At 39.6% G+C, this 14,191-nt stretch overlaps 1 protein-coding gene across 3 annotated transcripts in view; it reads left to right on the forward strand.

The window, feature by feature from the left end:
- CSMD1 (CUB and Sushi multiple domains 1) overlaps window positions 1–14,191 on the forward strand; it is a 2,098,967-nt gene that overhangs the window by 1,583,087 nt on the left and 501,689 nt on the right. For all 3 annotated transcript variants that reach the window (XM_003940706.3, XM_074384178.1, XM_074384179.1), the window contains one exon: window positions 13,107–13,289. In XM_003940706.3, coding sequence (XP_003940755.2) covers window positions 13,107–13,289 — 183 coding nt within the window. The remainder of the gene's footprint in view (window positions 1–13,106; window positions 13,290–14,191) is intronic.

Genomic DNA, 14,191 nt, shown 5'->3' on the forward strand with positions numbered 1-14,191 from the left:
TCTTCCCAGCATCTAGAACCATGAGACATATGTCTCTGCTCTTTATACACCACCCAGTCTGTGGTATTCTGTTGTCACAGCACAAGGGGACTAAGACAGTGAAAAAGACGTAAAATCATTGGCATCAGAAAAGTGCATCAAAAATAGATTTGAAAGAATTAATTTTTTTCACACATGATTCCCAAAAGATGGAGCATGGTCTAGCCCTATTGTAACATGCTGTTTTTCAAAATTTACTGTTTTGTCTTCTGTCTTCTGTTTTTTTCCTTAAACAGATTTCTTTAGTAGTATACTTTTTTAAAGTGCTTTCAAACAGACTCCTTTGTAAGAATTACTGATGGGCACATGATATTTTTAAAAGATAATTTCAGTAAGCATTTTGGGAAAAGTGAGTGGAAAAACACGTTCTAGAAAGTGGCCCCACAACCAAGAATCTCGGTTCCTCTTTCAGATTTAACTTGTGGTTCATTTTTTCCAACCCCCTCAACAAACCCCAAATTATTGACTGAATATTGATGAGGTCCCCAGAATTGTGTGCTATCAACAATACTGAATGGCTAAGTGTGACTCCAGCCTTTGAGGAAATTGCAGCCCCTTCATAATGAGAGGCAACAATACTGAAAATAAGTGAAACAAAGTTTCAAAGGAATGAAACACTGGTGCAGAGGAGAGTGACTCTGGCGGTTACATCCCCATCTAGTCATGGGAAGGGTGGTTAGTTGTAGATGATAGAATCTGCTCTAAGACCTCTGTAGAGTCAGGCTGGCAGCTGAGACTGCAGTCTCAGCACTTTGGGAGGCCAAACTGGTTGGATCACCTGAAGTCAGAAGTTTGAGACCAGACTGACCAATATGGTAAAATCCTTTCTCTACTAAAAATACAAAAATTAGCTGGGCATGGTGTCTTGCACCTGCAGTCCAGCTACTTGGGAGACTTAGACAGGACAATTGGGGGAACTCAGGAGGTGGAGGTTGCAGTGAGCTAAGATCATGCCACTGGACTCCAGCCTGGGTGACAGAGCAAGACACTGTGTCAAAATAAATACATAAATAAATGATAAAATTAAATTAAAAAAATAAATTTGTAGAATCTATCATTTAGAAATCGGAGGCTTTTTTTAATCTTGGGGATTAAGACATGATAAACAGGCTAAATATTAACTTGAATGGTTTGATATTACTAGAGTCTACAAAATTGTTATTTTCGTAGTGAGAACTCCTCTACTCTTTCTTTCGAGTAAATAAAATAATGTAGCCCTTAGTCAGGTAGAGAATGATGTTTATCTTTTGTTAATTATAACCTGTATCGTATGTAATAGCTGTCTGTTGTGTGTGTGGCTCCCATCCTTCTCATCCTATATCCAAATCTGTCCTTCTGCATAACCCCTGGCCAATCCCTGAGTCCAGTCCCTGAAGACCACCACCGTTTATACTTTTTATGGCTATACATTTTCCTCTACACTTGGTTTCAATTGTCTTGTATTATGAGTTTAAGAAAGGAAATTGCCTACCAATTTCATAACATCTTAAAGATACAATTTGCATTTTTTCATACTAAAAATGAGCATAGAATCGGCAAATGAAGCTTTATTGTTTTAAGATATTGTAACAAAATGACCATTACCACTGTAAAACTTTGCACCGTTTTAGTGTCTTTTTCTTTTTTTTAATAATTTACAGCACAGAAGAAAACTACAAATAGGTAGTATTAGTCTCTTTAGTATATGATAAATTCTGATTATTAGATAACTGGACCAAGAGAAACCAGAGTGATTATTCTCAATCACGGGAAGCATTTTTCTTATCTTTATATATATATTTATATATTGGAGTGTAAACATGTACTGTTTTTATGTGTTTAAGGAATCTTTTCAATCTATGCACATAATGGTGAAAGTAATAGAAGGTTCAGAATCTTAGTACTCTATAACCTATGCCTTGAATCATTTCAAGCATGAGAAAAGTATGGAGACCCAACATTTTACAATTTGACAAATTTGTAACCAAAACAATAGTAGACAATTAGAAACAACACTTACTCCTTTTTTCAAAATTAAAATTTTTAATTTTAAATTTGTTTCAAGTTTATAGAAAAGTTGCAAATGTAGGGCTATTGGCCCCACAGGCTTGTGGGGTGTCCCTTATGCTGTGCTTAGGTGCAGGATCTGAGAACGAAAGAGACAGGACACTGAAGAACTGGTGAAGAGCATCTGGACTCGGGGGGCCACACCACCTGTGAGTGGAGATCAGTGACCCCCATGTGCCCAGGAGCATCTGTATTTATTAGGTACAAGCAGGGGGCAGGGTCGTGAGTGAGGTCATCATCTATAGGCTTAGTAATAGGGCATACATGATCACGTGAAATACAAGCGAGGGGGCCACCCCATTATGTCACGTGGGCAGAGAGGTGGGCCATGCGCAGTAGGGGGCTGTGCCTTGGGTAGTAGTAGAGGGTTGTGCACAGAAAAAGGGTCTACCCGCATTAGGTCACCAAGGCAAGGAGATGGGTTGTGTGCAACAGGTGTCGTGTGCAACACTTCTTATCTGGGGTCTGGAGAGTTCAAAGGATTTCTAATAGAAGGATTCTGTAAGCCAACGTAGTGAGAGCTGACAGACTTGTGCTCTTCTCTTAACGATATTTATGGGAGGATGATTTGAACTAGCACAGAAGTGAGAAAAGTCTGACAAGGTGTACAGCCGCTGTGACTGGTCACACCAGAGAGGTTCTTCTCCCTCGGTTACTTCCAGGATCTCAGGCCTGAGGCTGACTTTCCACAGGAACTGATTGTGAGGTACTACAACTCCTTTATCAGGAGGAGAGGCATTTGCTCCAAGCCTGCCATACAGCGTGTGCCCTTTCAGGCAGGGCCGCCGCCGCCTGGGTCTTTGGTTCTCGTCCTGGTCTGGCTGTTTTCCCATGTACTGCTTCTGTTCTGTGACTGCTTTCGGCATTCCTACTACAAACTGCTACATGGTTATATAGAAGGATTCTATAAATCAGCACTAAATGTGTCAGTACAGCTCCGACGACGGTACCTATATGATTATATAGAAAGATTATATGGAACTAAGTATGCTAGATAGATGTATTAAGTATGATTATGTAAGCTAGATATATGTAAGCGGTAAGTTATACTTCAGGCACTAATTCCATAAACTAATAAATGATTATGTATAAAGGATTCTAGAAAGGAAATAGCTGAGTAATAACACTGTAAGATATTCTTCAAGCACTAATTGTGCCTGGGGTCTGGACAGTTCTTCCTCAGTGCCCATGGAGGGTGTTACCCACAGCAAAGATAGTACAGAGCATTTCTGTCCACCCCACAGCTAGTTTCCCTGTTGTTAATATTTTATACTCCTAAGTACATTAATCACAACATGGAAACATTATTAACCGAAGGTCATACTTTATTCAAATTTCCATGGCTTTTAAAAAATTAACCTAATGTCCTCTTCCTGTCCCGGGAATTACCCATATCTACCCTGAGTTAATCGTCCTGCCTCACCTGGTCCCTCTCAGTTGTTACTGCCTTTCCTTGGTTTGATGGCCTTGGGCGTTTTGAAGAGTGCTCGTTGGTATTGTGTAGACTGTTCCTCAGATGGTATTGACCTGATGCTTTTCTCATGGTTAGACTGGAGTTATATGTTTCTCGAGAAATACCATAGAGTAGCTGCATCTTTTAAGGACTTTTATCAAATGATTTTGGGGACTGAGTTTGGCATTTCTGAAGTGGAATGACTTCCCAACTAATGAAATTAAAAATAGTATCAATGACAATATTAGTAATAGCAAAGAGATAGAACTTAATATACATCAGGCATTACTTAAGCTCTTTGCATTGAATCTTCATGCATTGGCTCTTTATGGGGATGAATATTATCCATGATTAGACAAACAGGTAATTCAGACAACTCACAGGAACTCACAGGAAGTCGCATAGGTTATGCGTGTTACTGAGATTCGACCTAAAATAGGACCTATTTCTAGAGTCCTTGTTTCTCAGTTTGCTATCCTGCTTCCAGACTATGATGTAGAAGTAGCAGGGAAATAAAAGAATTTATGAAAAACTGTATTGATGAAGATTATTTCTTTCAATGAATCTGGATATGCAGATTTTTTTCCTTGAGATGTTGGCTATTTGGTATTCAATAAGAACATGTGATATTTCTTAGAAACTTGTAGGTGACTAAACTAATCTGAATTATTTCTCCACCTTTTTTGGTATTCATTTGTCAATCCTGTTGATAAAAGGGGTCATGAATCTACAGCAGTTGACCAGACATGGGATTTTCCAGATTCCAGAATTTCTTATAGCTGAGGGTTACTTGAATATCCTCCTCCCAATATGCAGTCACAAATACATATAGTTTTTTAATTAAAAATCAATACATATGCCTATTTAAAAATAAATGTGTGTATTTTTATTACTTGGAAACAGAAATTCTAGATTAGTACATTTTTATCCCTATTTTGTTCATCTGGTGAACAGGACCTTCATCCTTCGTTTTCATTTACTCGTTTTAGAAACGACAGTGGAGTTAGTTTTATTTTTAAAGTTTACAGTGAGCCTGAACTTGAGAATAAAGCTGGAGCATCTGGTCGGTGCAGATTGTAGGACTAATAGGATCCCTCTGTGAGGATGACCACTTAGGCACAGAAATGTGTCACCTGCTAAGGCAGAAATTTGAGTTCCTGCTGAGTTAAGAATTAGAGAACAGCGCAGCTTGTGTCATCGTTGGGAAGCCTCGACCTCCGTGAGATTTATCACTGGCGTTTCAGCTTTAAACGATGGCAACACACACAGCAGAGCATTAAATATTGGTATGCCTTGAGTATAATATAAATGAAAAATAACACTATAGCAAAACGATTTCCCAGAACTAAGTGTCCGCTAATTAATTCTGGAAAGTAAAATTGCATTATTCATACCTGTCATTTATTCTGAAGTGCTTTTCGCTATTAGCTTTGCTCTTGTATTCTTTTTCTATGTCTTTCAAACAAATCTATAATATCAAAAATGAAAAAAATACATCGTTTAAAATGACTCATTCTTCTCATTTCCTCATACGGTCTGGCATTTGTTTGTGGAATCCTGTGTCTGTCTGATCCTCAATCTGGAAATTCACTGAAGGTGCCCTGTGATGTGGAGGTATATTCTTCTGCTGCGGGGCAGTGGTGTCACTGGAATGCTTGTATCTCATTATCGTGCATGTTATGGCAGACAGACCCCTTGAGCTGAGACACAGGACACTGTTGGATCTGAATCTTACACTCAAAATCAATCCTCTTTTATACTCAAATCAGGTTACTAGATCAGCGGGACTGTCAGGGAATTCGACCAAATAAATATGACCCCATGATTGCAGCTGACCAATATCTTGAATAAAATTGCTGTTTTCATAGTAAGTGCTCTCTGAGGTCCAGTCTCGTAGTTTTCTAGGCAGTACCAAAACCAAAATTCTGAATTCCAACAGGAGTGATAAATAATTTGGACAGTGCTATAAATGAGTTTGAAGAGGTATACCCTGATAGTCTCCATGAGACAAGAGAGATGAGTTGGAGAGACAGTTCATTGCTGTGGTTACTTATAGCCTGAATTTCCAGAGTCCAGCATTTCACGCTGAGGCCACAAGAAGGAAAGAAAAACAGCAGGCGTAATTCCGCCTCATCTTAGCTTTTAACTGCACCTTTGAAATCATCTCATTTTTGTTTTAACCAAACAAAGCACACTTGTATGATAAGCAAATACAGTATTTCATGTACACAGCACAATTTCCCCAGAACACCGTAATAAAGCCCAATGACACATCAGTTTAACAAACACAGGCCGCTGCAATAGCAATCTGCTAGTTTCTGGGTTTATGTTACTGATAGTGATGGACAAGGGCCTAGTCTTTGGCGGCTCCACATCTGTCCAGGTGCCAGGCTGTGCTTTGTTGTGCGGTTTTCCGTAATGCCAAGAGCGTGTGCCACATCCACACCGTGTGGAAACCTTCTGACACTCCATCCAAAACCAGAATCAGTAGATTCCCATTCATTTGCTGCAATCTTGTTTCCCAAAGATGATGAAAATAAATCAATTGTTTTAGAGATTTCTGAGTGAAAGCCTCAGGGAAAATAAATGAGAATTAATCTAAGAGCAGGCACAATGTGATCACTTGCACAGGAAGCTGTTGCTTTTAGTCACTCTCTCTTCAACCAGAAAATGGAAGCATGGTGCTGATTTGGGGGCCATTTTAATCTGTTAGTTCTTACCACATGGAGTAGTCATGGTTGCTCTGGAACACACATTATTTAGCTCGTGTTTAAAATTTTTAAGCCCTAAGCGGAATATAGATGGCAGTCAAATAGCACATGAGGAAAAAGCTAGACATACAAGCTAGACAACATTGCTTTTATACAAATAAACATATAAGAAGTTGTGTAAATATCTTACACAGGTGAGACGAGGTTTGGTCTGCTATTTAGAGAGATAAAAAGTTAGGTGTCTAACAGCTAAACGTTTTCCACTATTTTTAAGAAATATTTCCTGAACAGGTATAGCTAAGTGGTTTCTGCAGAATATTAATTGCAATCCAGTGGCAACCCGTATGGAATTTAAAAGCCCCTCTTACTTACGGAATGTCATCATAGTACATCAATTCTGGGATAACTTGAAGAATCTAAATGAACTCTTCATGGTAACAAAGACTGCAGCAACTGAGTCTATTTCATATGTCAAACAGAAATTTTATTACGCTGTCTAGAATAAATTTGCACAACTATGGGAGCAGAATGTGGTATGATTTAAACTCTTGGTAAATCATTCTCACTAAAATTCAGGGATATTAGCTTATATAATCCAATAGTCATCTAGTGAGATTTAGAGAAATTGCTCTTCATATACATGACTATGGTTGAACATAATTTTAGAATTTAGTTTGATTCATTGAGTGCCCTTATACGAAGAATTTTCACAAGTGGTTTTGGAGGGGAGTAGAAATAACCTGATCAAGCTGTCATTCTTGGATTTCTCATCTACTTGTGGAGACAGGTGACAGAGAACAAAGAACACACAGCAGTGTAGACTGAGCGAGTTCTGCACTAGTTGTCCAGTGTCCGTGCACAGCCCTGCCCTGTCTGACCTGCCATCGTCATGAGAGACAGTGTTAATAGAGGATGTGACTGCAGCAGAATCTGAAGGACCAGGGAACTTCCTGGTCATGTTTCCATGTAGCCCCTGGGACACCCATGGTTGACTGCATACAAGAAAACAAGCAAGCATGCTAACTATGCTTCTGAAGGCACAATTATGTCTTATGCCTTTCTGCTTTGTTCTCAACCCTTTTTGAAATTCAAGTATATACCAAATATGTTCTTATGTAGAAATTGGGTGTTTAAAACTCCATCGTAGGTCCGCTTACAGTGAGTTGAGATCATGCCACAGCTTGGACAGCAGAGCAAGGCTCCATCTCAAATAAATAAATGCAGCATATAAATAAGTTAAAGAGAACTATTATACAACATGGTGACTGCACTTAATAATAATGTATTATGTTCTTGAAAATTACTAAGAGTATAGGTGTTCTCAGGAAAAAAATTTAAAAATATGTAAGGTAATGCATGTATTAAGTAGCTTCAGTTAGCCATTATGATAGGTATACATATTTCATACTAACGTGCTGTAGATCAGTACATACAATTTTTATTTGTCAATTAAAATATAAATGTGAATGAGAATAAAAATTACTAAATTGCAAAGTTTAGTAAGAACAATGATTTTGAAAAGCATCTGTTGTGTGTTGACTCCTGGAATAGGTGCTGCAGATTTAACAGTCACCAAGGAAGACCCTGCCAGGGCTTACAGTAAAGCACACAAAGTAAATATAATGCAGAGTGGCAAGTCTTCCAGCAGGAAAGAGAGTGGTTTTAGAGACACATAGAGTACAGACCATCCCCAAGCAAGTGTGGACTGCATTAGGATGTCAGAGGTGCGTGGATTCAGTGAGACAGCAGAGGAAGGAGTGGACTAAATGTTCACAGCAGGTGCAAAGGTGGAGACGGGAGACAACCTCAGGGACTAAAAGAAATCATAGGATGCCTGGATTGTGAAATTCCAGAAAAGATGTCATGAAATAACCGCCAGGGAAGACAGCAATGTTCACATCACACAGGGCTTCCTGAGTCCTAGATAGGATCTGGACTAAGAATGAAGTCGGTCACCAGAGAACTTTCAAGCAAGGTAGGGTCATCTTTAGGATCAGAATTTGGGACATTATTTTGACTGCAGCACAAGAAATGGGATGCAGCATGGCGAGCAGTGAGATGATCCCAACAGCATCAACGATGGCAAACAAGGGTAGACGGTGAAGGGTGAGAACCTGAGCAAGACGCAACATGGCATGTCTGGGAAGACAGCTAGAACAACAGACACCATTTCTGTGTGATGTATTTTGCGGAAGAGAGAGACATGTGACAGTATTTGTAATTGGACTATTTAAGCTCTTCAGAATGATCCTAAAACAATATTTTCCTTGGGCCCCTTCATTATCAAATCTTCTTTCTAGTTCAGTAATTTGTAAGAGATACTTTGAACAGCATTTTATTTTTTGTTATTATTTAGCTTTAGAGGCATCAGTATTTTGACTGATCTTAAACCATACTGTTTGTTTCCCTTCCTTTTGCTGCTGCTGCTGCTTTGTTTGATGGAGTCTTGCTTTGTCACTCAGGCTGAAGTGCCATGTCATGATCTTGACTCACTGCAATCTACACTTCCCTGGTTCAAGCAGTTCTCCTGCTTCAGCCTCCACAGTAGCTGGGACTACAGGCATGCACCACCACACCCAGCTAAGTTTTCTATTTTTAGTAGAGATAGGGTTTCACCATGTTAGCCAGGCTGGTCTCCAACTCATGACCTCAGGTAACCCTCCCACCTCGACCTTCCAGAGTGCCGGGACTACAGGTGTGAGCTGCCACGTCCAGCCACAGTGTTTGTTTCTAAGAAAACAAGTCAAAGTCATGTCTGACATCTTACGTTTGATTATACAGAGGCCAGGCATGGTGGCTCACTCCCGTAATCCCAGCACTTTGCGGGGCCGAGGAGGGTGGATCATGAGGTCAAGAGATCGAGACCATCCTGGACAACATGGTGAAACCCTGTCTCTACTAAAAATACAAAAATTAGCTGGACGTGGTGGCACGCGCCTGTGGTCCCAGCTCCTCGGGAGGCTGAGGCGAAAGAATTGCTTGAACCCAGGAGGTGGAGGTTGCAGTGAGCCAAGATTGCTCCAGTGCACTGCAGCCTGACGACAGAGCAAGACTCCGTCTCAAAAAAACAAAAAAGAGTAACGTTGGGAGACCGAGGCAGGTGGATCACAAGGTCAAGAGATCGAGACCATCCTGATTATACAGAGAAGGAGATTTGATGCACATAGCGTATCAATGTTAATAGTATCTTACTCATTTTCTACTCTACCTGAAGGTGACAGGACCCTCAAATAAAATTCTAAAACCTGTGTGAATCTTCTCACCATAATTTGGAGGCAGTAGTCCCACTCAGTGTGTAAGAGGTCAAGAATGCAAAATATCACAAAGTAATTCCCCCAAATGAAGCACACTGGCGTAATCATGAAACATGCTTATATTTCTTCTACAACTAAAGAACAAGAGTTAGGTGAAATACACAAACCTCCTGATTTTGGACCGTGCTACTTTGATAGTTACTGATCGGTGCCTAATGCCTGATAAGGGATGTGTTCAACACAGGTTCTCCGTGGCCAGCAGTAGCCATACATCAGGATAAACAAACGCCAGCTTCTTTGGTGGGACTGGGGAACCACAGGATTCTCCTGACCCTCAGCATGGAAAGCAAAAAGACCCTCACCCTTATTTCATTTCTGAGACCCCTGCACAGTAGAGCTCCCTGTGTTAATTAATATAAAAATAGTATCCGAAAATGTCGTGATTTATTTGACTCTATGGAGAAATTGTAAACTTTATTATCACTGAGGCAGAATGAAACGTTTAAGGTTTGCTGATAATCATAGCAATAATTATCTTTCCAGTGCAATATGGCACGTACTTTCCATGAATTTCATTCTTTAATTCTCATGGCCACCCTTTGAGGAAGGAAGGAGGAGGCTTATATTGTGAACACTGAGCCTTGATGAGAGTAAGTTTATCACAGTGGCCCAGCACACACTGGGGATTCAAAACCGAATCTGGTGCCTGGTCCTGTGCCAGGACCCTCGGTGCCCAGCTCAGCTTCCCAACAGAAAGCCCACATCAAACAAGAGCCCTTTTCATTATAAACCATGCAGGATTCTGAGTTAACTTTGTCAGTTTCAGTGACACATGCTCGTTCAAGGAATCCCAAGTATTAAGTTTAAGTAAATCCATTCCCAGCCCTGTTCAACTTACGTTCAACAACTTAAACTCTAAAAACTATCTTTAAGCAAAAGTGTTCTCTGTAGCTTTCTTTGGCTTGTTTTGCATTAGGAACATTTCACTTTCATAGACCTGACCCTGTAAGGATTATCTTTGCTTGGTAGCCTGAGATGTGAAGCATACATTGAACCTCAACCAAGCACCTGCATTTTGTGTGCATGCTATTCTTCTTCGCAGAAAGTGGTGATATCCTATGTATTTAATGTCTTGATACTAGTGTGATAATGTATGCAAACTTCACTTCTTTGACATTCCCAGACACTGAGAGGTAAAGTTTCTCTTTTAGAATGCAACATATCTGGCTTAACCTCTGAGTGTTTCTATATCCCTCACGGCAGACCTTCAAACCATCCAGAAATTCAGTTCTGAGTCACTTCTGCAAACTTTCCAAAAACTGACAGCTTAATTAGAAAGTGGTTAGGTTATTAAAAAGATCCTTGCACATACATGTTTATAGCATCACAATTTGCAATTGCAAAAATGTGAACTAACCCAAATGCCCATCAATGAGTGGATAAAGAAACTGTGGTATACATATACAGTGGAATACTACTCAATCCTACTAAGAATGAGTTAATGGCATTCAAAGCAACCTTTGTGGGACTGGAGACTATTATTCTAACTGAAGTAACTCAGGATTGGAAAATCAAACATTGTCTTTTCTCACTCATAAGTGGGAGCTAAGCTATAAGGACGCAAAGGCAAAAGAGTGATACAGCAGACCTTGAGGACTCAGAAAGGGTGGGAAGGGGAGGCGGGATCGGAGGCTACACATTGGGTTCATGTATGCTGCTTGGGTGATGAGTGCACCAAAATTCTACAAAGTATCACCAAAGAACTTATTCTTGTAACCAAATACCATCTGTTCCCCCAAAACCTATGTAAAAATTTTTAAAAAGAAGTAGATTACAAAAACAAAAACGACGACAACAAAAAGACAGAAATTGGAACTTGCTCTTGGCCCCTGCAAGATAACGAAGTGCAAGCCCATGAACAATTCTAACAGTAAAACCAGTGCATTTTGGGATAGGTGTCCAGAGAAACCACTCTGAATTTGCTGGAACTCATTTTTCTCCTGCTTCTGCTCTTCCAGTGTTGCAGAGGGATCTTTTAAACCTGTAATCACATGACACCAGGTCTCCTCCAAAGCTCTGCAAGCCTTCTTCCTGCATGACTCAGCACCATCGGGAAGCCCGACAGGCAGGGCCTCCCTCACTCTCCATGCCACCTCTGTACGTTTGCCCCTCGCTGCCCTGCCAGGCACACTGGGATCACAACTCTTTCTCAAAGGACTGATTCCCATCTTGCTTAAGGGCGTTTTCTTCACTGCCTCCTCCTCTGTCCATCTCTCTGTACCCTACCGTCTTGTCTTAAATTACTCGTCATCAAATCACTTTCATTTTTGGGAGCCTGAGATGGGAGCGTCATTTGAGCCCAGGAGTTGGAGGTTGCAGTGAGCTGTGATCACATCACTGCACTCCAGCCTAGACAACAGCATGAGACCCTGTCTCAAAAAAAAAAAAAAAATAATAATTTTTAAAAATTTTTCTCCACAAAACTTAAGTCCTGTATTAGTCTGTTTTACAGTCCTAATAAAGGTATACCGAAGACTGGGCAATTTACAAAATTTAAAGATTTAATGGACTTACAGTTCCACAGGGCTGGGGAGGTCTCACAATCATGGCAGAAGGCAAGGAGGAGCAAGTCATGTCTTACATGGATGGCGGCAGGCAAAGAGGCAGAACTTGGATATGGCAACGCCCCCTGATAAAACCATCAGATCTCATGAGACTTAATCACTATTATGAGAACAGCTTGGGAAAAAACCTGCCTCCATGATCAATTACCTCCCACTCAATACCTCCCATAGCACATGGGAATTCAAAATGAGAATTGGGTGGGGACACAGCCAAACCATATAAAGCCCCATGTGTGCAAGGATTTTGTCTCATTTATTCACTACGTCCATTGCCTAGAAGATGGCCTGACACACAGTGGCTCTCAGAAAAAATCTTTTAAATGAATAAACAGATAACATATTTCAATGAAGCATTCCGTGAAGTTAACATTTGAGACAGATCAATGTTTAAAATACATTAGAGGTTTGGTGTATTTGGATGCATATTTTATTACAGTGGTGTTTTAATGAAAGATTGATTCTGAATGTTTTGTTTTCCTCTATGGACCAAATAGTTATTCATTCTGTTTCATAAATGACTGTTAACATTCATTTTAGGGAAAGAATATTCAAATAGATTCTATTTAAATATTCAGTGGGGAATGAAGAATCTTATTTGTATTGTTTATAGCAAAAAGCACATAGTTGAAAACAAAACTGGTATTTACATTTTAGGAGTAGGAATTGCAGACGAAAGATCAGACGTATCCAGAAGATGCTCCGATTAATTGCAGCGTTTGTGTTGTCAGTATGTCTGTGTAGCCATGTGTATTCCTTAAAAGACAACAAAGTAAATACCTTTCTCTTCAGTTGAAATGACATTCTTTTTTTTGGCTTTTAAAATTAAATACTCGATCAATTTAATACCCTTTTGAAACTGTTTAAAAAATAATGTATAGTTCAGCATAAAAGAAGTCACATGTTCACTTTTTAAGTTGTAGAGATAAAAATATTCCTTGTGTATGTTTTTTTAAGCATTCATTTGCTTTTCCATTTTCAGAAATTGAAAAGGGAGGGTGTGGGGATCCTGGAATCCCAGCCTATGGGAAGCGAATGGGCAGCAGTTTCCTCCATGGAGATACACTCACCTTTGAATGCCCAGCAGCCTTTGAGTTGGTGGGGGAGAGAGTTATCACCTGTCAGCAGAACAACCAGTGGTCTGGCAACAAGCCCAGCTGTGTATGTGAGTATTGTGCCTTGACCTGGACTCTCTCCTGTCCTGCAAGGGCTTTGCAAGGGGGTAAAAGGAGAAAGACACAGATCACCCATTTAGGGAGGGCAGCTGTCAGAATAGCTCGGTGCTTCCTTTACCAGAAACGTGCAAGGACATCCTCGAACATCAACTTGCCTGCTTTCTTCATTTAATAAAAACTAATTTATAATTTTCTTACATGTACTAGATAAAACATACTTGAATGTTTCCTACCAGAAAGGTCATCACATAAACCATTGTTTCCATCAAAAGCTGATGATGATCTGTTGTATCAGACATCACCAGAGTCCTTAGTGACTTAATAATGCTGTATAACACTTTAACATAGTTGTTCACCAATGTGAGCATGGGAGTTGGTACTGGTTTGAAATTCAGTTGAAGAGCTGTCCTCTTCCTCTTAAGAATACTATTTTAACTAGTAGAAAGGACTTCTCAGTCAGTTTTAAAGAAATAATCTTTCATTTGTAAAAAGGTACAGCAATAGCTGAAGAGTGTGTATGAAACTATGTGGAATAAGAAGCCAAAATATACTCTAGAGATAAATCCAACACTTGCTCCCTCCAAAAATTATGTGTGTGTGTGTGTGTGTGTGTGTGTGTGTGTGTGTGTGTACCTGTGTGTAATTTTGTGTACACATTCTTAAAAGTAAATTTTCCAAAATGTGTTTATATTATCCAACTAGAACATGATCTGGTGTTTTCAAGTTACTTATTTATTGATCTTTACCCTGTAACTAATAAAATTTTAAATAACTGGAGAAATGTGCTTACAGAAAAACATAAAATATACATTATAAAGTTATCATGGAAGAGCAGACTGAATTGTTCCGATGATGGAAGTATATACTTTTTCATATTAATATTTGCTCTTCT

Source organism: Saimiri boliviensis, chromosome 13 (assembly GCF_048565385.1).
Source record: "Saimiri boliviensis isolate mSaiBol1 chromosome 13, mSaiBol1.pri, whole genome shotgun sequence".
In the NCBI taxonomy this organism is placed as follows: Eukaryota; Metazoa; Chordata; class Mammalia; order Primates; family Cebidae; genus Saimiri; species Saimiri boliviensis.